We start from the raw sequence: 26,020 nt of genomic DNA on the forward strand, positions 1-26,020 counted from the left end.
TAACTGGCTCCGTGGACGTGGGGAAGTCAGTGGATGGGATAGACCGTGACTTTAGCCAGGCTTGGATACGGTCTCCCACAACATTCTTGCCAGGGAGTCTGGATTGGATAAACGGACTGAGGTGGACAGAGCTGGCCAGACTGTCGGGCCCAGCGGGGAGCGGTCGACGGCGCGATGTCAGGATGGGAGCCGCTTCTAGCCAAGTGCCCCATGGATCTGTTCGAGGGGCAGTTTTGTTCAACCTCGTTATTAATGACCTGGCTGAGGGGGTGGTTGCACCCTCAGCAAGTTGGCAGATGACACTGAGCTGGGGAGAGGTGGATACGCTGGGGGGCAGGGACAGGGGCCAGAGTGACCTGGACAGATTAGAGCAGTGGTCCCAACCTTTGGGGGCTGCCGGGCGCCCGGGAGCAGGGGCAAGTCCGCCCATGCGCCACGTGCCCGGGGCTGGTACTGTGCATGTGCCGTGCGCCCAGGGCAGGGGCTGCCCAGATCATTTGGCGGGCGCACATAAATGCCCCAGCAGGCGCCATGGCACCTGCGGGCACCATGTTGGGGACCACTGGATTAGAGGGCTGGGCCACAAGAAATCTGCTGCGGTTCAACCAGGACAAGTGCAGAGTCCGGCCTCGGGGCGGAAGAATCCCAAGCACTGGGCCAGGCTGGGGACCGCCGGGCTGGGCAGCAGCTCGGCAGAAAAGGGCCTGGGGGTTGCAGTGGGGGAGAAGCTGGAGAGGAGTCAGCAGGGGCCCTTGTAGCCAAGAGGGCTAACGGCAGATTAGGGGCGTTAGGAGGGGCATTGCCAGCAGATCCAGGAGTGATCATCCCCTTTACTCGGCGCTGGGGAGGCCACCTCTGGAGTGTGGTGTCCAGTTCCGGGCCCCCCACTACACAAAGGACGTGGGCGCGTTGGAGGGGCCAGCGGAGGCGACCAGAACGCTGAGGGGGCTGGAGCACATGACCCACGCGGAGAGGCTGAGGGACTGGGGTCTGTTTAGTCTGCGGGAGAGAAGAGTGGGGGGGATTTGAGAGCAGCCTCCAGCTCCCTGCAGGGGTCCAGAGAGGCTGAGAGGCTGTTCCCAGTAGCGAAGGATGGAACGAGGAGCAACGGGCTCAAGTTACAGGGGGCAGGTCTAGGTTGGCTGTTAGGACAAACTCTTTCCCTAGGAGGGTGGGGAAGTGCTGGGCTGGGTTCCCTGGGGAGGGGTGGAAACATCCCATGGGGTGTTGAAGTCCCAGCTTGCCACAGCCCTGGCTGGGCTGATGGGGTCGGGGTTGGTCCTGCCTTGGGCAGGGGCTGGACTGGATGACTCCTGAGGTCTCCTCCAGCCCTGGGGCTCTAGGGTTGTGTCCAGCTCTGGGCCAAGGGCTCAGGAGAGCCGGGGAAAGGCCAGAGCAGAGCAGCGAGGCAGACCCAAGGCCCAGGAGCACTCGCGGGAGCCAGCGTGGCAGAGACGTCCACGGGAATGAAAAGCGAAGGGCCGCCTTGGCCTCCGCGGTCCCAGCGCTGCCCAGGAAGGGCGGGGGCCCGACAGCCACGCTCCCAGCCCCGGCACTGCTGCCGTGCCGCCGGAGCACGCAGCGCCAGAGGCCCTGGCCAGGAGCTCCCAGGGCGAGCAGGCAGCCGGGGCCCAGCACCCCAAGCAAGACCAGAGCTCCCGCCCCAGCAGCCGGAGGGGGACTCACCATCTCACAGGCCACCTCCTCGGGCACGTCCAGCTCCAGGTTGAAACTGAACTCGATGGCTTCGTTGTCCTTGTGCTTCCCCTTCAGCTTCTTGGGATCTTCCACCCAGAGCCGCAGGGCCAGGGCCGGGTTCAGCCCGTCGTCGTCCTCCGCCAGCTCCACCCGCAGCCCCGTGCCCTCCGCGAAGAAGGCGTGGTTCAGCAGGTCTCGGATGGACAGCCTGCCGGCCGGGGGAGGGGTTAGGGGCCCGCTGCCAGCAGCCCCGGTGGAGACCCCCACCACCTTCCCAATTTCCGGCCCCCTTGCACCCCCAAGCCACAGACCCCCCCCCGCCCAGGCCAGGCCAAGCACGCAGCCCCGGTGGAGACCCCCACCACCTTCCCAATTTCCAGCCCCCTTGGGCCCCCAAGCCACAGACCCCCCCCCCGCCCAGGCCAAGCACGCAGCCCCAGTGGAGACCCCCACCACCTTCCCAATTTCCGGCCCCCTTGCACCCCCAAGCCACAGACCCCCCCCCCGCCCAGGCCAGGCCAAGCACGCAGCCCCGGTGGAGACCCCCACCACCTTCCCAATTTCCAGCCCCCTTGGGCCCCCAAGCCACAGACCCCCCCCCCGCCCAGGCCAGGCCAAGCACGCAGCCCCGGTGGAGACCCCCACCACCTTCCCAATTTCCAGCCCCCTTGCACCCCCAAGCCACAGACCCCCCCCCCCCCGCCCAGGCCAGGCCAAGCACGCAGCCCCGGTGGAGACCCCCACCACCTTCCCAATTTCCGGCCCCCTTGCACCCCCAAGCCACAGACCCCCCCCCCGCCCAGGCCAGGCCAAGCACGCAGCCCCGGTGGAGACCCCCACCACCTTCCCAATTTCCAGCCCCCTTGCACCCCCAAGCCACAGACCCCCCCCCCCCCCGCCCAGGCCAGGCCAAGCACGCAGCCCCGGTGGAGACCCCCACCACCTTCCCAATTTCCAGCCCCCTTGCACCCCCAAGCCACAGACCCCCCCCCGCCCAGGCCAGGCCAAGCACGCAGCCCCGGTGGAGACCCCCACCACCTTCCCAATTTCCGGCCCCCTTGTACCCCCAAGCCACAGACCCCCCCCCGCCCAGGCCAGGCCAAGCACGCAGCCCCGGTGGAGACCCCCACCACCTTCCCAATTTCCAGCCCCCTTGGACCCCCAAGCCCCAGACCCCCCCCCCGCCCAGGCCAGGCCAAGCACGCAGCCCCGGTGGAGACCCCCACCACCTTCCCAATTTCCGGCCCCCTTGTACCCCCAAGCCACAGACCCCCCCCCGCCCAGGCCAGGCCAAGCACGCAGCCCCAGTGGAGACCCCCACCACCTTCCCAATTTCCGGCCCCCTTGCACCCCCAAGCCACAGACCCCCCCCCCCCGCCCAGGCCAGGCCAAGCACGCAGCCACTGGGCCGGCTGGGGCAGACCCTCGCTGAACCGAAGCCAGAGCGCTAGCGACCTGCCTCGGGGCACCCAGCAAATCAGCAGCAGAGCTGGGCAGAGAACCCAGCCCCCGCTCTACCTCCCTGCCCCCCAGCCAGGGCGAGAACCCAGCTGTCCGGCTCCCCTGCTCAGGGGCCGGAAGCAGCGCCGCCCTGCAGGGCCCGCACCTCTCGGCTTTGTTCTGCTGAATGCAGCCCTCGATGATCTCCTTCACCTCCGGGTCGCTCACCTTGTGGAAGCTGGCCGGTTTAATGCCCTGGAAGAGAAGGGAATTGCGTGGGGGCGCCGCTGGGCCCTGGCCGGCAGGGACCCCACATCCTGAGAGCCCCGGCCCGGGGCCTGCCCCAAGCCCGCCCTGCCTGGAGCATCCCGGGCAGAATCCACCTCCCGGGGCGGGTCCCCTCTCCTGTCTGCATTCCCTCGAGACCCTCCCCCGCGGCCCAGGGAAGCACGAGGCCGACAGGACACTTAACCGGTAACTGCCTTGGTGGGACCCTGGCCCGGGGTGGGGCCCCCGCTGCCACCTCCCGGCCCACACTGGGGCACCCGGCCTCCTGGGCATGTACCGGGGAACGGGTTAACTGGCTGCCCCTTCCCATCCCTACAGCCCAGGGGCAATTCTGTACTTGTGTACCAAGGGTGACCTGGCGGGCCAGGCCCAAAGCCCCCGGCTGGAGGCTTGTGCCTCGCCCCACCCTGTTCCCAAAAAAGAACCACAGAGAAGTCCTCCAAGCAGGCCAGACTGGCTGCAGAGAAAGCAGCCAATCAGGGGCCAGGAAGGCCTACATAAAACAATCGCAGGACCAGAGTCAGAGGCGCGCAGCCCAAGGCTGGCTGAGGAAGCGCCCCCGGAGGCACCACTCTCTCCCCAGGGGGGTTGTGATTCGCACGGGGCGGGACTCAGCCGGAGGGCTGAGCAGCAAAAAGGCTGAAGACGGAGGCAGCACAGTCCCGCCCGGCTACACCAAGTCACCCTGATCCCTGCACTGTTACCCCGCAGCAGGCCCGCCACCCCTTCCGCCCCCCTCCCACTGACCACCGCGGGCACAACAGGACCCGTGGCAACAGAACCAGCCCCTCGACCGTCGGCCCGTGGGTACAGCGCCATTGGAAGGGGCCTGGCTTCCGCTCGGCCCCTGGTCTTGGCTAGCTTAAAGGGCCCAGTGGCCTTGCCAGCCCTTCCCGTCACAGCGATAGGGCCCCCTTGGCCGCTGGGGTCGTTCTCTCCTGCTCTGGCGGGATCCAGACACGGGGCTGCCGAAGGCACCGAGAGCCGGCGGTCCCCCCCAGCTCTGAACGCGCCGCTCCCCGCCCCGTCACCCTCCAGCTTGGGACACAGCCAGGCGCGTGGGAATCGGACGGACAGACGGACGGGGATTAGGGGCCCTCTCACGAGGGGTGCTGCAAAGCCCCTGGTTTAGTCTGGGATCCCTGTTGGGCCGTGTCCCCCCACTCGTGCCGGGCTGACCCCGATGGGTCACAGCTCGGCCCCTACAGAGATCGGGGGCCGCAGCACGCCAGCCCAGCCTCCTGGGGAGCCGCGCACACCCGTGGCCTGACCAGGGACCCGCCGACCCTCGCGCCCTCCCCAGCAGCGGCGGGGGCAGGGCGGGGCATGCTGGCCGCGTGGCCGGCTTGCTGGCGGGAGGGAGCCCGGCACCTACGCTGGTGACCTTGCGGTAGATCTGGGCGGCGTTCTGGCACTCCGAGTAGGGGTACTCCGAGGTCGCCATCTCCAGCATGCACATGCCGAAGGCGTACACGTCCACCGACTCGTCGTAGTGCTCCTCGTACATCTCGGGCGCCATGAACTCGGGCGTGCCTGCGGCGGGAGAGGGGCGTTTCAGTGGCTCCTCTGAGCCTCCCGCACCTCCCCCCCGGCCACGGGGAGCCTGCGGGGGCGGGCCTGCAGCGGGGACTCGTGGAGCACCGCCGGCCGGAAGGACGCAGCGTGCCAGCCACAGAGCGGTGAGTTCCGGCGCGGGGAGAGCAGCCAGGGGCCGAGGCGCGGGCAGAGGGACCCCCCAGAACAAAGGCGGCCGGGCGCGCGCTAGAACGGACGTGAGCGTGGCTCCCCGTTGCCGAGGGGAAACTGAGGCCGGGGGCCAGACGCACCGATGACGCTCTTGGCGAAGGACGTGCGCATCAAGGTGGCCAGGCCCAGGTCACCGATCTTCACCGAGCCGGTGGGGCCCGTGATGAAGATGTTGTCGCACTTGAGGTCCCGGTGGATGATGGGCGGGGCACGGGTGTGCAGGAACTGCAGGCCTTTCAGGATCTGCCAGCACCAGCTCCGCAGCACCTTGGGCTTCATGACTTTGAACCGCTTCAGGTACCTGGGCGGGGAGCAGAGGGGTCAGCGGGAGGGACAGAGACGCAGCCCGACGGGGCCCCTCCGAGCCGGGCCCGCACAGCACTAGCGGCCTGGCACGCACGTCTGAGCTCCCCGCCCCGGCCAGGGCGAGCTGGGACGATGGCAGCGCCCTGGGGCACCCCACAGCCGCAGGTTTCAGACGTTTCTCGTGACCCAGTGCGGACCATGGTTGGTGCCGCGACCCGACCCAATTTGACTGGCGTGTGGGGTACAGGAGGGGGCTCCGGCCAGGGGGAGGGGCTGACCTTGAGCGGCTCCCGGGCAGCAGGGGGGCTGAGGCAGCCCCCTGCCTCTCCTGAGCCCGCAGACCCTGCTGCCCCAGACACGACCAGCAGCAGTGCCAGGGCAGGGCAGTGCGGAGCCCCGCGCACTCCCCCGCACCTAAGAGCCGGCACCGGCCACCTCCGGGGCGCAGCGCAGGACAGGCAGGGAGCTGCCTCAGACCCGCCCCCCTCCCCGCAGCAGCGAGCCCCAGGGCCGGTCGCGAGCGGTTTGAAAAGTGCTGCCCGGGGCCGCCCGCAGCCAGAGGGCTCGGCAGGGAGAAAGCTGAAGGCCAGGGGCCTGGCTCAGCAGAGCAAAGTGGCGCTGGCGTGCGTGGCTCGTGCCCCGCTCCGGGTCCCCGCGACAGAAGGGACGGCCTCCGAAAACTGGAGAGGGCCCCGCGCCAGCCCAGCCTGGGCTCCACCACGCGCCGAGGGACGTCGGCAGGAGCGCCTGCAGCACGGCCGCTGACGGCGTGCGGGCGACACCGGCGCAGACCCGAACCCGCGGCGCGGGGCTGGCATCCAGCGTCGGCCCGCCCAGCCCATCCTGCGGCGAAAAGGACGGGGCCGGCGCAGAGGGCGGGATGCAGCGGCAGCCCGGAGAGCTAACGGGAGGAGGCACTGGGAAAGGAGCGGGCTCGGTGTGCCGCTACATGCAGCCATGGGACGGGCAGGGCGAGGGGGCGGGGCAGCTGAGGAGGGGGAAAGGAGCCGGCCGCGGGGGCCGGGGCGGAGGCTGCCACCCACGCTTACGTCTTCAAGGTGCCAGAGGTCATCAGCTCCGTGACCAGCACGATGCAGCGCTTGCCCCGCACCGTGGACTCCCAGGAGTCGTAGAAGCGGACGATGTTGGGGTGCTGCAGGCCCTTCAGCATCTCGGCTTCCTCCTTGAAGCGCTGCTGCTCCGCTTTGGTGAGCTTCCTGTCCTGGAGCGGGGAGAGGCCCTCCCGTTACAGCGGGCAGGCCCCGGGCTGTGGGGCAGGCACAGGGCGACCCGAGCCGAGCACCGGAAGCTGAGGCAGGCGGAAGGACGTCACCGGCCGGCTAGCGCCAAGATGGGCCTTGCTGAGAGGAAACTCTCCGGGCGGCCGGAGATGGTCGCGGCGAGCCCTGCGGCTGAGGTCCAAGCCACCTCCTGTGCCTTTCGGCCGCCGGGGGGGGTTATGGCCCGGCTGAGCACAGAGCCCCCCCCCCACCCACCCTCAGCTGCAGGGAGCCCCCGCTGGCCGCACAGAGCCCGCGCACCCACCTGCAGCTCGCACCAGGCCACCTCCACCCAGGTCTCCGTGTCGAGCCCTTTGAAGACGGTTTTAAAGGCCCCTCGGCCCAACTCGATGTCGAACTTGAGGAAGCGGCCGCTGGGCGAGGTGGCGACGGCTTTCATCTCCGCCTCCTCTTCGATCTCCTTCTTGGTCTTCTCCCTGCAGGCCTCCGCACTGGCCTTGGCCCCCGGCTCGTTCCTGGCCTCCTGCCCCAGGGCGCCGGAGGAGGGCTGCTCTGCCCGGCCACCGCCCGCGGCCAGAGGCGCCTGCTCGTCCCTGGACGGCAGCTCGGCGGCTCTGTCCTCCATGATCTCCACGCTCTTGCGGAAGAAGCGCTTCCGCTCTGTGGCGCCCCCGGAGGCAGGGGCACCGGCCGGCTCCATGGTCAAAGGGGCCACGGCGGGCGGGACCCTGCTGCCCAGAGAGACTCCATCAGCCTTCTCCGGCTCCTCCGGGCCGGCCGGCTCGCCGCAATCCGTCGCCATGGGCGCCTCTGAGCCGCCTCCTGCCTGCTCACGCCCGGCACGTTGCGAGGGGCGGCGACCTCCTCTCAGCGCAGCCCCACAGCAGCCTGGAAGGGGGGCAAGAAGAGGGTCGTTTCGGCAGGAAAATCACAAAGCAGCCCCCAGAAGTGCAGGGTCTCTGGAGGCCCCCGTGTGTCCCACTCCCACGCCTGCTGGTCACTGTTATTTACGACCCCCGGGGCTGTTCCCAACACTGCGCAGAGCCGCCCCGGGGACTGGCCAAGCCCCGACAGAGCCCGGATGCCATACAAACGCCCAGCGGAGCACGCCAACGGAGGAAAGAGAAACTGAGGCAGTCGGCCCCACTCCGGAGCCAGGAAGAGAAACCGCCAGCTCCTCGTCCCTCCACGAACATCTCTCCCTCTGCGTCCCCAGGAGGCGCTGGCTCAGACGCGCAGCCTACGACGGGCCCTTCATTAAGCCTGTCGACCCGAGCCCGGCGCGCCGGCGGAAAGCATAGCCGCTCGCCGCAAGGGCCGGCTGCGGTTAGCTCCCACGTGCCCGGCTCCCTGCTCGACGGAGAGCGTGTGTAATCACGCAGCGCTGGGCCCAGCGACCCAGCAACGGAGACAGGGATCAACGAGCTCCACACCCATCTCCACAGACAGCGCTGCGCTCCCGTGCTCCGCCTTGCACCACCCCATCGGGGCACAGCTTCACTCTGGGGTCCCAGAGCTGGGGAGAGAACCCAGGAGTCCTGGCTCCCAGTTCCATCCACCCCGCTCTAACCACTAGACCCCATTCCCCTCCCAGAGCCAGGGAGAGGACCCAGGAGCCCTGCTGCCCAGAGGTGCCTGCGTTCACAGCTCCCTGGCCTGAATTATGCAGGAGATCGAACTGGAGGATCTAACGGCTCCTCGTGGTCTGAAAATCGGCGACTCCGGATCTCCAGCCAGGTGCAGCCCCTGCCCCCGCCCCCACAGGGCAGCCCCACCAGGCTGCAGCAGCCCCCCACCTGCAGGGCGCCATGGCTGGCCCCCGGAGCAGCTCCCCAAGGGGGCGGTGTCACATTACTGGATTTGAGGGGAGCAGCCAGATCACTGATGCACCCATAGGTGGGGGTGTTGGCCCCAAAAATGGTATAGAAGGGGGCCATGTGAGGTATTGAGTAGGAGCTCACTGTCTGCTGACCCTGTGTACACTAGTCACATGATTGTATAATGTCTGTGTGTGGAGTTAGGAATCTGTGTAGATACTGAATATTTCTCTGCATGTGGTTGAGCAGTGGGCAGGGCCGGGCCTGTGGACATGCTAATCAGCAAGGCCCTGTGGGACAATGGCTCTCAATGGGCCAAGGACACACCTTAGGAATGAGGGTGACTCAAACCTAAAGGCTACCAGCAGTGAACACAGGAATAAGCCGGGGACCAGTGACCTGCGATAGCCAAGAAGAGACGAGGAAGGAGGGATAAAGAGGCCATGCGGTGGTCTCCATCTTGTTCTCAGCTCAGCACTTCATCCCAAAGGCAGCAGTGCAGGGATCGAAGAGCCCGGAAGACCTGTGAACCCATCCTGATGCTAGGATGTGCAACAAGAACTTTTAAACCAGCAGCTGTAACATCTCTGCTAGAGCCTGCATCGAGGACTGGGAGATTCGGTGCATGTAACGTACTATTCTTTAGCAACCTCACTCTCATACTTTTCTTGCTTGTGATAATAAACCTTTAGATGTTAGATGCTAAAGGATTGGCCCAGCGTGATTTGTGGGTAAGGTCCAGAGGGTAAATTGACCAGGGATCTGTGGCTGGTTTCTTGGAACCGGACAGAACTTGTTCGGGGTAGGTGGGATTGGGTGCAACCCCCCCCCCCCACCTGTGTATAGGCCCGGGGCCATCTGGGGCACGGATATTGCTGGGGTGTCAGGGGGGTTTTGCTCGTGAGGCTTCAGGCAGGCAGGTGAAGCGCTCTGTGGGACTGGTTTGTGGCCTGTTTGGAGAGGTCACCAGTCTGGGGGCTGTAAGGAGCCCCGAAGTTGAGCAATTCGCCCTGAGCGGACACCCTCAGCTGTGCCCAGACACGGCCCGGTCCGTCACAGGCGGTTCAGGAACCGACCGTGCTTAGCTGAACCAGCAGCGAGTGCCTGGATTAGGGATGTGAAAGGTCCCCGGCAAGCGTCACATTCACCAGGAGCCTGGCCAACGGTTAACCGGTCACATTAGCTGTTTAACTGGCTAAGCACGTAGGCAGCTATTTACACCCAGACCCGATGGCCGTCTCAGTCCCACCACTGGGAACCATCCGCAGCAGCAGCTCCTGGCTCTAGCGCGGGAACAGAGCGGGCTCCGGACAGAAGGCACAGGAGAGAGCAGAGGCAGTCTCCATCGTGGGCAAGTCAGAAGTCGGACGGCGGGTTCCCGGGAAGAGCGCTGCGTTGCTGTGGGGCGCGTCCGCGCAAGGCGGGAGGTCAGACCCGAGGCGTCGGTCTGGGCATGCCTGGGGCCTCTGGCACGGCTTGTTCCCAGGAGACATCCCCCTGGCTGCGGGCCCATGCTGGAGAAGCGCACTCGCCGGCCACGCACAGCATCCCAAAGCGACCTGCAGCGCCTCTCACAGATGGGACGCCCCGACCGGCAGTGCCCAGCAAAGGAAGCTGGCCCCTCCGACGCCTGGCACAGGCGCCAGCGTCGGGGCGGGCAAGGCCCTCCCAAGCGCTCGAGGGGGGACGCTTCTTCCACGGCCGCGCGGCGCAGGCAGGGAATGGGAGCTACCCGCCAAGGCGGCAGCAGTCGGTGGGTCAGGAAGGAACAGAGGGTCAGGTGCCCTGACGGTCAGGAGGCAACGCCAGGCGGCAGGGGAGGGGCCGCGGGACGGTCCCGTTGGGTTCCCGCCGGCCGGTGAGCCTTGCTCTGAGCCAGTGCGGCCGCTCACGTGTCCTTGCGCTGCGGACAGAGCCCTGCTGAGGTGCCTGCCGGGGGGCGGGGGGCGCAGGCGTGGCTCCTGCAGACCGCACGGTGTGAGCAGCCCGTTTCCGGGGCCGGGGTACAGCGAGAGCCACTGACTGGGCGCTCCTCCGTGCTGGCTCCCCCTGCTACCGCCAACTGGCCTTGGGGCAGCCCCGGGGCACCGCAGCCCCCTTTCCCACGCACTGCTCAAACACAGGGAAAGACCTGCCCCCACCTCTACGCTAGGCACGGAACCCAGGAGTCCTGCCCCCAGCCGCTACCTCCCTGCTGTCACCACTAGACCCCGCTCCCCTCCCAGAGTCAGGAGTCCTGGCTCCCAGCTCTAACCGCTAGGCCCCGCCCCAATTCCACACCTCCACTTCTAGAAGGACAAGACCGTGTCCATTTTCTGCACACTTTGGGACCATGGGAAGCCGGCTAAGGGCTGACGAAGTGCTTGGTCAAACCCCTTCCTGCCATTCCCTTTTGCAGCTCCGAGTCGAAGCCTCACCTGCCAGCCCTTGGCAGGGAACCAGCCACCCCCGCTGGTTTGTGGACGGCCAGAAGCAGGCTGCAGAGGACCCGAAAGGGCTGACTGACAACTTTCCCTCCTCCTTTCAGAGCGGCTGAGCTTGTGATTAGCGGGGCCCTGACACAGCCAGCCAACACCATGCAAATAACTTCTGCTTTCGCTTTGACCTCTGCCTGTGTGCGGAGCAGAGGGCCAGAAAGCCCGGAGCCTGCGTTTCATACCGGCCCCTAGCCTGGCCCCAACCGGATCTAAGCCCCTCGGCCGGAGACGGCCACTGGGAGAAGCGGGAAGAGGAGTCGGGGGGGGGGGGGTCTGGCACCACCACGCTTGGCCACAGCCAGCAATGTCAGAGCCATGTGCAGCTCGTCTTCATACTGCTGAGCTCCCAGCACAAGGCACCTAATATACAACACCCAGCACCCAACCCAAGGGGGCCCTGGGTGAGCCCAGGGTGTGGGGCGCCTACCACAATAAGAACATGACCACGACCAGGCTAGGTCAGACCCAAGGCCCATCCAGCCCAGGGTCCGGTCTGCCCACAGCGGCCAATCCCTGGGGCCCCAGAGGGAGTGACCAGACCAGGGCACCGTCCAGCGATCCTTCCCCTGTTGCCCATTCCAAGCCTCGGACAGAAGCCAGGGACCCAGCCCTGCCCAGCCTGGCCAACAGCCATCGATGGACCAACCGCCATGAAGCTATCTAGCTCTTTCTTGAACCCTGTTACAGTCCTGGTCTTCACAACCTCCTCTGGCGAGGAGTTCCACAGGTTGACTGTGCGCTGAGTGAAGAAAAACTTCCTTTGGTTTGTTTTAAACTTGCTACCCATTCATTTCATCTGGTGACTCCTAGGTCTTGTTATGGGAGCAAGTAAACAACTTTCCTTCTTCACTTTCTCCACACCTTGTCATGATTTTATAGACCTCTAGCGCATCCCCACTTTCTACGCTGAAAGTCCCAGTCTTTTGAATCCCTCTTCATGTGGGGCCCGCTCCAAACCCCTCAGCATTTGTGTCGCCCTTTTCTGAACCTTTCCCAATGCCAAGAGACCTTTTCTGAGAAGGGGCGACCACACCTGGACGCAGGATTCGAGCTGTGGGCGTCCCGTGGACTTAGAGAGGCAATAAGATATTCTCTGTCTTATTCTCGATCCCTTTTTGAATGAATCTCAGCACTCGCTTTGCTTTGTGACGGCCGCTGCACACGGAGGGAATGTTCGCAGAGAACTAGCCACCAGGACCCCAAAATCTCGCGCTTGAGTAGCTGTGGCCAGATTAGTCCCCGTCCTGTTGTGCACGTAGCCGGGGTTATTTTTTCCCATGTGCATTACTCTCCATTTATCAGCATTACGTGTCATCGGCCATTCTGTTACCCAGTCACCTAGGCTGGTGAGATCCTTTCAAAGCTCTTCCCACTCTGCTTTGGTCTTAACGGTCTTGAGCAGTTTGGTGTCATCTGCAAACGTGGCCACCTCGCTGTTTACCCCTCTCGCCAAATCATTTCTGAACTAGCTGAATAGGACGGGTCCCAGGACAGACCCCGGGGGACTCCACTCGGAACACTGACCATTTATTCCTCCCCTGTGTCCTGTCTGTTAACCAGTTCTCAATCCGCGGAAGGACCTTCCCTCCTAACCCGTGACAACTTAATATACGACACACGGGTGCTACCATAATGCACCTACTATAGAACGTAGAGCACTCAGCACTGCGGAGCCCTGATCTCACACAATCACAGCAGACCAGGGCGGGCAGAGCCCCCCGCCCAAAGCAGGACCAACCCCAACTCAACCATCCCAGCCAGGGCGGGGTCAAGGTGGGACTTAAACACCTCCAGGGAGGGAGCTTCCCTCCCCCCACCCCCGAATCCATCCCAGCGCTTCCCCACCCACCTAGGGAAAGAGTTTTTCCCAATCTCCAACCTCCCCCTCCCCCACTGCAACATGAGCCCATTGCGCCTGGTTCTGCCACCACTGAGAACAGCCTCTTTGCAGCCCCCCCTTCCAGGAGAGGGGTGCTCAGGTGCTACCGTAATACACCTAATATACAGCCCCCAGCATAAATGGGGTTGGTCTTGGGCCCAGGACAGGAGCACTCCGGCGCTCCCTTAGCGCACCCAGGACTTGTCTACACACAGCAGTTAAAGCGGTGCTAACTCTTCCCCCCTTCTCCCAACGGCCGCCGTGATAGCCGTACAAACGAGCTTTATACGCCGGGTGGGAAGGGGCCAGCAGCAAGACACCTCTGTACCTGCTTCCTTGTACTGGTGTAACACTGATGCAACTGTCTCACACACACACCCCGAGGGCAACAGTATGTCTTTGCACTAACACAGCTGGATTCCTGTCTTTAAATTCCTTCCACGCTGGTCATCGGACATGCGGCTGCCACCCCGCTGGCAAAACCAGTTTACCCAGACTCCCCTCGGCACTGCAACCGCCACACTACTCTCCCGGCTTCCCGCTGCGTCTTCCCCAGGCCAGCAGCTACCAAGCAACCGAAATTCCAAGCCGTGAGAGATTTCGCCTTCGCCAACGTGACCCAGATACCAACAGCTGTGGAGTCCTGACCTCTCCTCCAGCAACAGAGGGGGACCCACAGAGGGGGCTCGACCAGCGAGCCCGGGATTGTCACAGGACATTACTTGCACAACTTCAGGGGCCAAAAAAACCAAACCCAAAACCAGCCCCAAAACAAACACCTAGGACAAATATCATTGCGAGAAAAAGGTGCACTCCTGGCACGTTCGAGCTTTTATGCAAGGCACAGACAGATCGCTTTCCCTTCTGCCGGACTACACACGTAATGTTAAAAGCAAGCCAAAACCCTGTCCCTGAAGAATCTAGCAGGGACCCCCCATCTCTGGTATTGGAGCATGGTATACCGTACATCACAAGAGAAAGGCCCAGTTATAAAGCACGGTTGTAAGCAGCCATTCATAACCCGGCATTTCGTTTCGCAGATCAGCTGAGCAGGGAATGGCAATCCACTGTCTTCACCCCAAAAATAAATCGACATGAACGCCAAACCCAAAAGAAAGGAAATTGCTTTAAACCGGAAAACCCCACCTCCCCGATCAGAGGAATCTGGATTGCCAGTTAAAAAAAAACAAAAGCCCACCCTCCGAGGAGGTGGAGGAAGACAGCTGCCAAGCCACACACAAAAGGTTTTGCCAAAAGCTGCAGATCGAGGCGCAATGGGGTACAGCCAGCAAACGGCAGAAGCCGGGGGGGGAGGGGTTGGCAGTTAACTCTCCCAGCTGGTGATTCCGGGGCAACCTTTCAAGGCAGGGGTGAGGAAATTAACGCAGAGCCGCTGCCCCTCTCACCCCCGTAAGAGTAACACCAGATTTCCCCAGGCATCTCCCGGCAAACAACGCACATAGACGCACCGTGTACAAATACACCTGTTCCCCCAGCGCACGCTACAGAGGTATCCCTCCCAAATCACACGCACACACAATACACACCGCAACGAAGCCTCCTCCCCCCACCCTAGCTCACAGATGGAGACCCACAAAGCCCCCGCCCTCAGCCCAAATACCTGCCTGCATCCATGTGACACCAATTTCCAGCCATGTTCAGCCAAGAAAGCGGCGTTCCAGGTGGCACGGAGTCCCACGCACAACGCACCCCCCAGACTGTACCCACACACACCTCCTCCCCTTCCCCCACGCCCCCCCCACGTACACCCCCTACCAAGCTTGCTGGAAGTCACTTAAATCCTTAGGGGGGAGGATCGCTCCATCCTTCCATCTCTGCGCCCAGGTTTCCCCCAGCACGACGACCAGAGGAGGGGCAGTGCATCTGGGGAGAAGACCCCCACCCCACAGACACACTCTTCCTCCCGAAGAAGCACTTCCGGGGGACAGCCAAAACCAGTCTGCCGAGTCAGTGAAGAGGGGATTCTCTCTCCTCCAGCCGCGGTCTGGGCTGTGCTACTGCCAGCGCAGCCTCTGCCCTAGAGCGAGGCGAGAGTCCGTGGGGTGGACCATCTGCTGCAGCCCGGGGGAGAGGATGAAGATGGGGGGTTAGATAAAGGCAGATTACCCGGATGTCTCTTTTTCCCACGGGGAGGATTCGGCTGCTGCACCTCGGCGACATCACACCCCTGCAAAGTTGAGAGAGAATCCGTCACTACCCACTTCTCCCCGGCAGCGCTGCTCTCAGCCCGCTAGCGCCTCGGTGGTGTGGCAAGCTGCCAGCGTGAGAGGCGCGCACAGAGGGTTCCCAGACACTTGTCACCCATGCACACGACACCTTACAGGCGCTCGCACGGCCGGAGACAACAGTGGAGGTGTGTGCATGCTTGAGGCTTGCTCCGGGCCAGCATTTAGAGCCGCTTGTGCAAGGCACTGGGCACGCACACAGCCAAAAGAGGGACTGTGGGCCACCGCTTCCAAAGCACAGAGTCCTGGCTCCCAGCCCCCCCTGCTCTGACCACTAGACCCCACTCCCCGCCCCCGAGCTGGGGATACAACCCAGGCGTCCTGGCTCCCAGCCCCCCTGCTCTAACCACTAGACCCCACACTCCTGCCAGAGCTGGGGATACAACCCAGGCGTCCTGGCTCCCAGCCCCCCTGCTCTGACCACTAGACCCCACTCCCCGCCCCCGAGCTGGGGATACAACCCAGGCGTCCTGGCTCCCAGCCCCCCTGCTCTAACCACTAGACCCCACACCCCTGCCAGAGCTGGGGATGGAAGCCAGGAGTCCTGGCTCCCTGCCCCTCCCCACCAGCTCTAGTTTACAAGGCTCTCAGCATTGTTCTGTCCACTCTGCCCTTGCCCCCACAGTGACCACTACACCCCACAGCCACCACTACGGACACGTGGTCCTTAGAGACCGCAAGTACCCACAGAGTGATCCCTGGGTTGGTGGGGCACTGGCGCCCCTAGCTACCCACCTCTGCCCAGCCCGCTCTGGACACATCTCCCCACCCTTAATTCCACCCCCCCCGTGCACCCTGCCCCCTTCCTCATCGACCCTAAATCCCCCATTCACCTTCCTCCTCCCCCGTGTACCCCACTCCCTCCTCCATGTCACAGCATCGACCCCTCCCCCTTCCCACCACCGGTCCACCTTACCTCTGCTCCGACCCTCCCTTGCCACACACTTCCCCCATTACCCCTCCACTGACCCACACCCCTTCCCCTCCCCCAGTAACCTACACCCCTCCCCCACTCCCCCATTACCCCCCACTGACCCCCACCCCTTCCCCTCCTCCAGTAACCTACACCCTTCCCCCCACTCCTCCCCACTGACCCACACCCCTTCCCCTCCCCAGTAACCTACACCCCTCCCCTCACTTCCCCCCACTGACCCACACCCCTTCCCCTCCCCCAGTAACCTACACCCCTCCCCTCACTTCCCCCCACTGACCCACACCCCTTCCCCTCCCCCAGTAACCTACACCCCTCCCCCCACTCCCCCATTACCCCCCCACTAACCCCCACCCCTTCCCCTCCCCCAGTAACCTACACCCCTCCCCTCACTTCCCCCCACTGACCCACACCCCTTCCCCTCCCCCAGTAACCTACACCCCTCCCCTCACTTCCCCCCACTGACCCACACCCCTTCCCCTCCCCCAGTAACCTACACCCCTCCCCTCACTTCCCCCCACTGACCCACACCCCTTCCCCTCCCCCAGTAACCTACACCCCTCCCCCCACTGCCCCAATTACCCCCCCACTGATCAATACCCCTTCCCCTCCCCCACTCGCACCCTCCTCACGCCCCGCCGGGCGCCCCTCCCCCACACACCCAGGGGCAGGCCGGGGGGAGGCGCGAGACGCACCGTCTCCGGCACGAGGCGCCCCGCGGGGGGGGGGGGGGGGGGAAGCTGGCGCGAGCGCCTCGCGCTGTGGCGAGCTCGAGGCTCATTGGCCCAGCGACGGGGACCCCGCACGGCCTAATGGGAGTTGTAGTTTTCCACGGACTCCATGGGGAGGGGGTTCGGGGGCTGGCTTCAGGCAGCCATTTTGCCAGCCTGTGTCACGTGGGGGGGCCACAAAGCCCAGGGCCTATTACTGCCCCGCCCCCTGCCCCTCCCCCCCGACCAGGGGCACCAGCCAGACCAACAAGGGGGGCCCACAAGATGGCCAGTCACTGACCCCAGCAGGCTGCCCCCCCCCCGGCCTCCACCCAACGCCCACCTTGCCACTAACCCACCCACACGGCCTCCAACCAACCCGCCCGGCCCCCACCCAACGCCAACCCGCCCGGCCCCCACCCGACGCCAACCCGCCCGGCCCCCACCCGACGCCAACCCGCCCGGCCTCCACCCGACGCCAACCCGCCCGGCCCCCACCCGACGCCAACCCGCCCGGCCGCCACCCGACGCCAACCCGCCCGGCCCCCACCCGACGCCAACCCGCCCGGCCCCCACCCGACGCCAACCCGCCCGGCCCCCACCCGACGCCAACCCGCCCGGCCTCCACCCGACGCCAACCCGCCCGGCCCCCACCCGACGCCAACCCGCCCGGCCCCCACCCGACGCCAACCCGCCCGGCCCCCACCCGACGCCAGCCCGCCCGGCCCCCACCCGACGCCAACCCGCCCGGCCCCCGCCCGACGCCAACCCGCCCGGCCCCCGCCCGACGCCAACCCGCCCGGCCACCACCCGACGCCAACCCGCCCGGCCCCCACCCGACGCCAGCCCGCCCGGCCCCCACCCGACGCCAACCCGCCCGGCCCCCGCCCGACGCCAGCCCGCCCGGCCCCCGCCCGACGCCAACCCGCCCGGCCCCCGCCCGACGCCAACCCGCCCGGCCGCCACCCGACGCCAACCCGCCCGGCCCCCACCCGACGCCAACCCGCCCGGCCCCCACCCGACGCCAACCCGCCCGGCCCCCGCCCGACGCCAACCCGCCCGGCCGCCACCCAACGCCAACCCGCCCGGCCGCCACCCAACGCCAGCCCGCCCGGCCGTCACCCAATGCCAGCCTGCACGGCCACATTTGTGCAAGGGTGCATGGACCCTGAGTAACACGGGGACCCTCCTGCAAGGGTGCACGGACCCTGAGTAACACCGGGGACCCTCCTGCAAGGGTGCACAGACCCTGAGTAACACGGGGACCCTCGTGTCAGGGTGCACGGACCCTGAGTAACACGGGGACCCTCCTGCAAGGATGCACAGACCCTGAGTAACACGGAGACCCTCGTGTAAGGGTGCACGGACCCTGAGTAACACAGGGACCCTCGTGCAAGGGTGCATGGACCCTGAGTAACACGGGGACCCTCGTGTAAGGGTGCACGGACCCTGAGTAACACGGGGACCCTCGTGTAAGGGTGCACAGACTCTGAGTAACACGGGGACCCTCGTGCAAGGGTGCACGGACCCTGAGTAACACGGGGACCCTCGTGCAAGGGTGCACGGACCCTGAGTAACACGTAGACCCTCGTGTAAGGGTGCACGGACCCTGAGTAACACAGGGACCCTCGTGTAAGGGTGCACGGACCCTGAGTAACACGGGGACCCTCGTGTAAGGGTGCACGGACCCTGAGTAACACGGGGACCCTTGTGTAAGGGTGCACAGACTCTGAGTAACACGGGGACCCTCGTGCAAGGGTGCACGGACCCTGAGTAACACGGGGACCCTCGTGTAAGGGTGCACGGACTCTGAGTAACACGGGGACCCTCGTGCAAGGGTGCACGGACCCTGAGTAACACGGGGACCCTCGTGTAAGGGTGCACGGACTCTGAGTAACACGGGGACCCTCGTGCAAGGGTGCACGGACTCTGAGTAACACGGGGACCCTCGTGCAAGGGTGCACGGACTCTGAGTAACACGGGGACCCTTGTGCAAGGGTGCACGGACCCTGAGTAACACGGGGACCCTCGTGTAAGGGTGCACGGACCCTAAGTAACACGGGGACCCTCGTGCAAGGGTACACATACACCACTGCAATGCGGGCGCTAACTGTGGGACACGGGGGTGCTCCCGGCGGGGCTGGAGATGATCCGGCCCGAGCCCTTCCCCTTGGCTCTCGCAGCCCCCGGCAGCGCCCCAGGGGAGCCCGGCGGGGCGGGGCAGGACTCGAACCCGCCTCCCATGAGCGCAGCCCCGCTCGATCGATGCGCTCGGCGCGCGACTGCCTGCGGGCGGCCGGCGGCTCGATGCGCTCGGCGCTCGGCGCCCGGCCCGGCATGGCGGCGCCCAGCGGGGACGCACGTGGGCTGTTCGGCCGCGCGGTGCGGGCGGTGCTGGGCAGCTGGGCCGCGCTGCAGGTGAGGGCGGGGCCGCAGCCCCCGTGGACACCCCCCCCCCCCCGGAGCGCGCCGCTGAACGGGCCCGGCCTCCCAGAGACTCCCCGGCCCCTAGAGATCCGCCCGGGCCTGCACAGCGGGCTCCTATAGATCCGCCCCTATGGCCCCCGCTGTATGGAGCCAGGCAGCAAGTCCCCCTCGAGCCTTCCCTGTGCCACAGGCTGAGAGTGGGCAAGGCCCCCTATGGATTTCCCCGCTGCACCCTATAGAAACAGGCAGCAAGGAGAAACCCGACCCTATAGACAGGCTCAGAGTGGGCAAGGCCCCCTATGGATTTCCCCGCTGCACCCTATAGAAACAGGCAGCAAGGAAAAACCCGACCCTGTAGACAGGCTCAGAGTGGGCAAGGCCCCCTATGGATTTCCCCGCTGCACCCTATAGAAATGGGCAGCAAGGAGAAACCCGACCCTATAGACAGGCTCAGAGTGGGCAAGGCCCCCTATGGATTTCCCTGCTGCACCCTATAGAAATGGGCAGCAAGGAGAAACCCGACCCTATAGACAGGCTCAGAGTGGCCAGGGCCCCCAGCTGGTCCCACTCTCCAACTGCTGGAGACCCGGCCTGGCCTGAGGGCGCCTGGCCTGGAGAACTGCGGCCGGTGACCGGGGCTCCTGTGCCCGCAGATCGCGGTGGAGCACGGCTTCGGCGGGGCGCACGGCCGGGACAAGGCAGAGTGGCTGGTGGGCGCGGTGGAGCAGTATTTCCACAGCAACGGTGAGACGCCCCGCTGCGAATGGGATGGCAGTTCTGTGCAGCTGGAGGGAGCAGGGGCTAGTGGTTAGAGGGGACTGGAGACCAGGGAGCCTGGGTTCTATCCATGGGGAGGGCGTGGGGGCTAGTCCAGGGCTACTCAACGTTGGGAGTCCCGGGGGCCACAACGACGCTCACAGCACAGGCCGGGGGCGCAACTTAAGTGTGGTCCCTAGACATGCAAATATATGCAAATAGCTGCTTTCACGCCGAGGGGCGAGGATGCAAAGGCTCAGGCCAGACGGGCCCCGCCTAAGTGGGTTCTGCTGTTACCAATGCAACAGGGACACGATTCCCACCCGCACGACAGCACTTGGAATGGGCACGGGCAGGCCAGGGAGGGAGCTGCTGACAGCACCAGGAGACCCTTACATCGGCTGCCTGTTGCTTGGGCTCCCGGCCGCGCGTGGAGCCCCGCGGGAACCCAGACCGCCCTGCGGAGCCCCGCGGGAACCCAAACCGCCCCGCGGACCCCCCCGCGGGAACCCAGACCGCCCCGCGGGTCGCACGTGGAAACCCAGACCGCCCCGCGGAGCCCCGCGGGAACCCAGACCGCCCCGCGGGAACCCAGACCGCCCCGCGGGAACCCAGACCGCCCTGCGGAGCCCCGCGGGAACCCAGACCGCCCCGCGAGAACCCAGACCGCCCCGCGGGAACCCAGACCGCCCCGCGGAGCCCCGCGGGAACCCAGACCGCCCCGCGGGAACCCAGACCGCCCCGCGGAGCCCCGCGGGAACCCAGACCGCCCCGCGGGAACCCAAACCGTCCCGCGGACCCCCCCGCGGGAACCCAGACCGCCCCGCGGGAACCCAGACCGCCCCGCGGGTCGCACGTGGAAACCCAGACCGCCCCGCGGAGCCCCGCGGGAACCCAGACCGCCCCGCGGGAACCCAGACCGCCCCGCGGGAACCCAGACCGCCCTGCGGAGCCCCGCGGGAACCCAGACCGCCCCGCGAGAACCCAGACCGCCCCGCGGGAACCCAGACCGCCCCGCGGAGCCCCGCGGGAACCCAGACCGCCCCGCGGGAACCCAGACCGCCCCGCGGGAACCCAGACCGCCCCGCGAGAACCCAGACCGCCCCGTGGGAACCCAGACCGCCCCGCGGAGCCCCGCGGGAACCCAGACCGCCCCGCGGGAACCCAGACCGCCCCGCGGGAACCCAGACCGCCCCGCGGAGCCCCGCGGGAACCCAGACCGCCCCGCGGGAACCCAAACCGCCCCGCGGAGCCCCGCGGGAACCCAGACTGCCCCGCGGGAACCCAGACCGCCCCGCGGAGCCCTGCGGGAACCCAGACCGCCCCGCGGGAACCCAGACCGCCCCGCGGGTCGCACGTGGAAACCCAGACCGCCCCGCGGAGCCCCGCGGGAACCCAGGCCGCCCCGCGGGAACCCAGACCGCCCCGCGGGTCGCACGTGGAAACCCAGACCGCCCTGCGGAGCCCCGCGGGAACCCAGGCCGCCCCGCGGGAACCCAGACCGCCCCGCGGGTCGCACGTGGAAACCCAGACCGCCCTGCGGAGCCCCGCGGGAACCCAGGCCGCCCCGCGGGAACCCAGACCGCCCCGCGGGTCGCACGTGGAAACCCAGACCGCCCTGCGGAGCCCCGCGGGAACCCAGGCCGCCCCGCGGGAACCCAGACCGCCCCGCGGGTCGCACGTGGAAACCCAGACCGCCCCGCGGAGCCCCGCGGGAACCCAGGCCGCCCCGCGGGAACCCAGACCGCCCCGCGGGTCGCACGTGGAAACCCAGACCGCCCCGCGGAGCCCCGCGGGAACCCAGGCCGCCCCGCGGGAACCCAGACCGCCCCGCGGGTCGCACGTGGAAACCCAGACCGCCCCGCGGAGCCCCGCGGGAACCCAGGCCGCCCCGCGGGAACCCAGACCGCCCCGCGGGTCGCACGTGGAAACCCAGACCGCCCTGCGGAGCCCCGCGGGAACCCAGGCCGCCCCGCGGGAACCCAGACCGCCCCGCGGGTCGCACGTGGAAACCCAGACCGCCCTGCGGAGCCCCGCGGGAACCCAGGCCGCCCCGCGGGAACCCAGACCGCCCCGCGGGTCGCACGTGGAAACCCAGACCGCCCCGCGGAGCCCCGCGGGAACCCAGGCCGCCCCGCGGGAACCCAGACCGCCCCGCGGGTCGCACGTGGAAACCCAGACCGCCCCGCGGAGCCCCGCGGGAACCCAGGCCGCCCCGCGGGAACCCAGACCGCCCCGCGGGTCGCACGTGGGAACCCCAGGACCTACGCTTTGCCGACACCCATTTTTTCCTACCATTGTGGCGACGCAGTCGGGTCGCCCCGTAGCAGCGAGAACAGGCTCCGGCAGCAGTCGAATAGGGAGGGTTTATTGCTCCTCCAGGGTTCGGCCCAGCCTGGCCGTGATGCGTTTACAGGAGTCAGGGCCAGGATACCTCAGAGCCCTGGAGGTGGGTCCCTGGCCCCTCGATGCCAGCCCCCTGCGTAGACTGGTTCCTTCATGATTCCAGTCCAAGTGGGGGGGCTGGGAGCCAGGGCGCCTGGGTTCTCTGGGGGGGGAGCAGGGGCTAGTGTTTGGGGGGGGGCTGGCCCTCTCGCCACCCAGCTCCTAGCCCCCTTCTCTCTGCAGCGGCGCTGACGCAGGACGAGGTGGAGGATTTCCTGGCTGAGGTGCTGAACAACGAGTTCGACACCATCATTGAGGATGGCAGCTTGGCTGAGGTATCCAGGCCATGTGTCCTAGCCCCCGTAGTGCGTGGCAGGAGATAATGCCACCCTGCCCCAGGGGATTCTGGGAAGGAGAGGGGCAGTGTGGGGGGGGGAATCCCCTGCCCCAGGGGATTCTGGGAAGGAGAGGGGCAGTGTGGGGGGGAATCCCCTGCCCCAGGGGATTCTGGGAGGAGAGGGGCAGTGTGTGGGGGGGAAATCCCCTGCCCCAGGGGATTCTGGGAAGGAGAGGGGCAGTGGGGGGGTATCCCCTGCCCCAGGGGATTCTGGGAGGAGAGGGGCACCTCCCAGCCTTTCAGCCCATCCCCCCCCCCCCCCCCCCAGGTGAGCCAGCAGCTGCAGTCGCTCTTTGCCCAGTGCCAGCGCGGGGAGGGGGCAGCCGTGACGGACGCCGTGGCCCGGCTGGCGCGGAGGCAGCAGGACGTGGGCAGGGCGGCGTCCCAGGCCCAGCCAGCTGAGGGCAGCAGTGAGGAGGAGGAGGAGGAGAGGCCGGAGGAGGTACTGGCTGGGGGGGAAGGGATCAGCTCAGGAAAAGGGGACTACCTGGGGAGTACTGGACTGGCTCAGCTGGGGGGGGTGGCAATGGGGGCTGATGGGTGTGTGGGGAGAATGGGGGGCTGGCTGAGCCTGGGGGGGCTGATGGGTGTGTGTGGGGGGGAATTGGGGGCTGGCTGAGCCTGGGGGGCTGATGGGTGTGTGTGGGGGATTGGGGGCTGGCTGAGCCTGGGGGGCTGATCGGGGGTGGGACTGGGGGGCTGATGGGGACGAGGGGCTCCCAGCTCTGACGCCTGCCCTGCCCCACAGGCCATGGACTGCAGCAGCTCCCCGCGGCCCCCCCAGCCCCCGGCGGCCGAGGACGGCTGGACCCTCGTGGGGAGGAAGAGGAAGTGAGGGCTGCGGCCCCGGGGCCAGGCCAGGAATAAACAGGGGAGCAACAGCATGTTGCTATGGCAACGGCTGGGGGGGTCCACCGGTGGATCAGCTGGAGACGGGGAGGTGGAGGGAGCCGGACCCCCTACAGGGGAGGGGCGCCTGCCCCACCCCCGCCCCAGCCTCTCCCCCAGGTCACAGCCCCTCCTCCCCAGGGACAGACCCCTTCTCAGGGTACCCCCCCCCCCGAGGACAGACCCTGCCCCGGTCACCGCCCCCCCCCCAGGACAGACCCTGCCCTGGTGCCTTGCTTGGAAGCGAAAGGCCGACGCGGAGCCGATCCTGCCGGCAGAAATGGGCCGAGGGAGCCTGAGCGACGGGACGCCAGGAACTCGGGGTCCCCGCGCTGCGGGGGCAGGGCGCCCCATGGACGTGAGGTGGCCCCCGCGGGCAGCCACTGCGTCAGCAACAATAAACGACTCGGCTACCAGCGGCTCCCGCCCTGGCCTGCGCCCGCCGGGGAGGGGAGGGGAGGGGAGGGGAGATGTGCCCGGGGGGGGGGCAGCCAGAGGGAAGATGGAAGCTAGATCCAGCCGGGGGGGATCAGATCCCTGCTGTGGGGTGAGGGGGGCGGCTGGATCCCTGCTGTGGGGTGAGGGGGGCGGCTGGATCCCTGCTGTGGGGTGAGGGGAGCTGGATCCCCGCTGTGGGGTGAGGGGGGGATCAGATCCCTGCTGTGGGGTGAGGGGGGTGGCTGGATCCCTGCTGTGGGGTGAGGGGGGATCGGATCCCTGCTGTGGGGTGAGGGGGGGGGATCGGATCCCTGCTGTGGGGTGAGGGGGGCGGCTGGATCCCTGCTGTGGGGTGAGGGGGGATCGGATCCCTGCTGTGGGGTGAGGGGGGCCGGATCCCCGCTGTGGGGTGAGGGGGGATCGGATCCCTGCTGTGGGGTGAGGGGGGGATCGGATCCCTGCTGTGGGGTGAGGGGAGCCGGATCCCCGCTGTAGGGTGGGGGGGGGATCAGATCCCTGCTGTGGGGTGAGGGGGGCGGCTGGATCCCTGCTGTGGGGTGAGGGGGGATCGGATCCCTGCTGTGGGGTGAGGGGGGGGGATCAGATCCCTGCTGTGGGGTGAGGGGGGCGGCTGGATCCCCGCTGTGGGGTGAGGGGGGATCGGATCCCTGCTGTGGGGTGAGGGGGGCCGGATCCCCGCTGTGGGGTGAGGGGGGATCGGATCCCTGCTGTGGGGTGAGGGGGGATCAGATCCCTGCTGTGGGGTGGGGGGGGATCAGATCCCTGCTGTGGGGTGAGGGGGGCGGCTGGATCCCTGCTGTGGGGTGAGGGGGGGGATCAGATCTCTGCTGTGGGGTGAGGGGGGCGGCTGGATCCCTGCTGTGGGGTGAGGGGGGATCGGATCCCTGCTGTGGGGTGAGGGGGGGGATCAGATCCCTGCTGTGGGGTGAGGGGGGTGGCTGGATCCCCGCTGTGGGGTGAGGGGGGATCGGATCCCTGCTGTGGGGTGAGGGGGGATCGGATCCCCGCTGTGGGGTGCGAGGCCTGGCAGACCCCAGCCGGGGGAGCAGAGTGATGGGTCCCAGCTGCAGAAGGGGGCCGGGTGCAGGCGGATCCCTGCTGTGGGGGGCAGTTACATCTGGTCTCTGCCCCCAGGCAGGACCCTGGCGCTCACACCTCCCGCCTAGTGCCCGCGCCCCATTCCCAGCCCCACGTGGGTGGTTTGGGGGCACAGTGGGGGGCCTGCAGCTGTTTGGGGGGGCTCAGTCCAGCCCTCAGCGTCATCGGGCCCCGTGGGGCTGGGGGCCGGCTCGCCCCACCCTGCCGGCTCAGGGCCTCCACCCAGCGCTGCTGCAGCCCCTCCGGCTCCGGCGCCCGCCCCGCAAAGCCGAACCGGGAGCTGCGCTGGGCCTTCATGTCCTGTGGCCCGAGACACAGCAGTGGGGGGCCGTAGGTTGACATGCTGGGGACTGGGCTAGCAGGGCTGGGGGGCAGGAGTGAGGGCCCACAAGGGGTGCTGGGAGGCCACGGGGGGACACTCCCCACTCACCTCCATCCCCTCCACGTAGCTCCAGGCCCAGCCCCTGAACGTGGGGCCGGCGGGCGCCCAGCAGCCGCTCGCTGGACTGGGGAGAAAGGGGCGCAGATGGGGTCACAGGTCATGGCCCACCTGCCCTCCAGAGGTCAGGCCTGGCCCTACAGCTGCTGGGACGCTCACCAGGCTCAGGTGCTGGTGCTTAATGAGCGGCCCCCCGTTAGCAGACGGGGAGCTGCCCACTGGCCCGGAGGCCTGTCCACGCAGCCAGCTCACTGGTTCCACTGGCCACCCTAGCCCCCCAGGGCTGCTCCAGGGTTGGTGTCACAGGGAAACTGAGTCAGGACATGGAGCCTGGGGGCTTTGAGGGATGCTGGGGAGGGGGGAGCCGAGCACATGCCCCTGGACAACAGAGG

The 26,020-nt window shown here is 67.1% G+C and overlaps 2 protein-coding genes across 9 annotated transcripts in view; one reads left to right on the forward strand and one right to left on the reverse strand.

Annotated features, from left to right (window-relative positions):
• Window positions 1–22,275, reverse strand: part of WNK3 (WNK lysine deficient protein kinase 3) — a 57,543-nt gene extending 35,268 nt beyond the window's left edge. For 3 of the 8 annotated variants that reach the window (XM_075918485.1, XM_075918484.1, XM_075918483.1), the window contains exons 1-8: window positions 15,235–15,407; window positions 15,020–15,080; window positions 7,024–7,607; window positions 6,528–6,700; window positions 5,253–5,473; window positions 4,802–4,959; window positions 3,305–3,393; window positions 1,687–1,906 (exon numbers count right to left, since the gene is read on the reverse strand). In XM_075918485.1, coding sequence (XP_075774600.1) covers window positions 1,687–1,906; window positions 3,305–3,393; window positions 4,802–4,959; window positions 5,253–5,473; window positions 6,528–6,700; window positions 7,024–7,607; window positions 15,020–15,080; window positions 15,235–15,276 — 1,548 coding nt within the window. In that variant the 5' untranslated portion in view covers window positions 15,277–15,407. Of the gene's footprint in view, window positions 1–1,686; window positions 1,907–3,304; window positions 3,394–4,801; window positions 4,960–5,252; window positions 5,474–6,527; window positions 6,701–7,023; window positions 7,608–14,668; window positions 14,989–15,019; window positions 15,081–15,229; window positions 15,408–16,764; window positions 16,791–22,257 lie in introns of those variants that run through there. The other 5 variants (XM_075918486.1, XM_075918488.1, XM_075918487.1 and 2 more) reach the window with 5 other exon arrangements.
• TSR2 (TSR2 ribosome maturation factor) lies at window positions 19,030–24,048 on the forward strand. Its single transcript, XM_075918491.1, has 5 exons — window positions 19,030–19,197; window positions 19,860–19,950; window positions 22,591–22,682; window positions 23,013–23,186; window positions 23,493–24,048. Exons 1-5 carry the CDS (start codon window positions 19,045–19,047, stop codon window positions 23,577–23,579), a joined length of 597 nt encoding a protein of 198 aa, XP_075774606.1. The 5' UTR covers window positions 19,030–19,044; the 3' UTR covers window positions 23,580–24,048.
• The last annotated feature ends 1,972 nt before the right edge of the window (window positions 24,049–26,020 follow it).

This window comes from Pelodiscus sinensis, unplaced genomic scaffold, assembly GCF_049634645.1.
Source record: "Pelodiscus sinensis isolate JC-2024 unplaced genomic scaffold, ASM4963464v1 ctg120, whole genome shotgun sequence".
NCBI lineage: Eukaryota > Metazoa > Chordata > Testudines > Trionychidae > Pelodiscus > Pelodiscus sinensis.

Excerpts from the sequence above, each read along its gene's own strand:
- TSR2 (XM_075918491.1), top strand. The coding sequence starts at position 19,045 with ATGCGCTCGGCGCGCGACTGCCTGCGGGCGGCCGGCGGCTCGATGCGC. Across the intron at positions 19,198-19,859 it reads GCAGCTGGGCCGCGCTGCAG|ATCGCGGTGGAGCACGGCTT; the intron begins GTGAGGGCGGGG and ends CTGTGCCCGCAG. Across the intron at positions 23,187-23,492 it reads AGGAGGAGAGGCCGGAGGAG|GCCATGGACTGCAGCAGCTC; the intron begins GTACTGGCTGGG and ends CCTGCCCCACAG.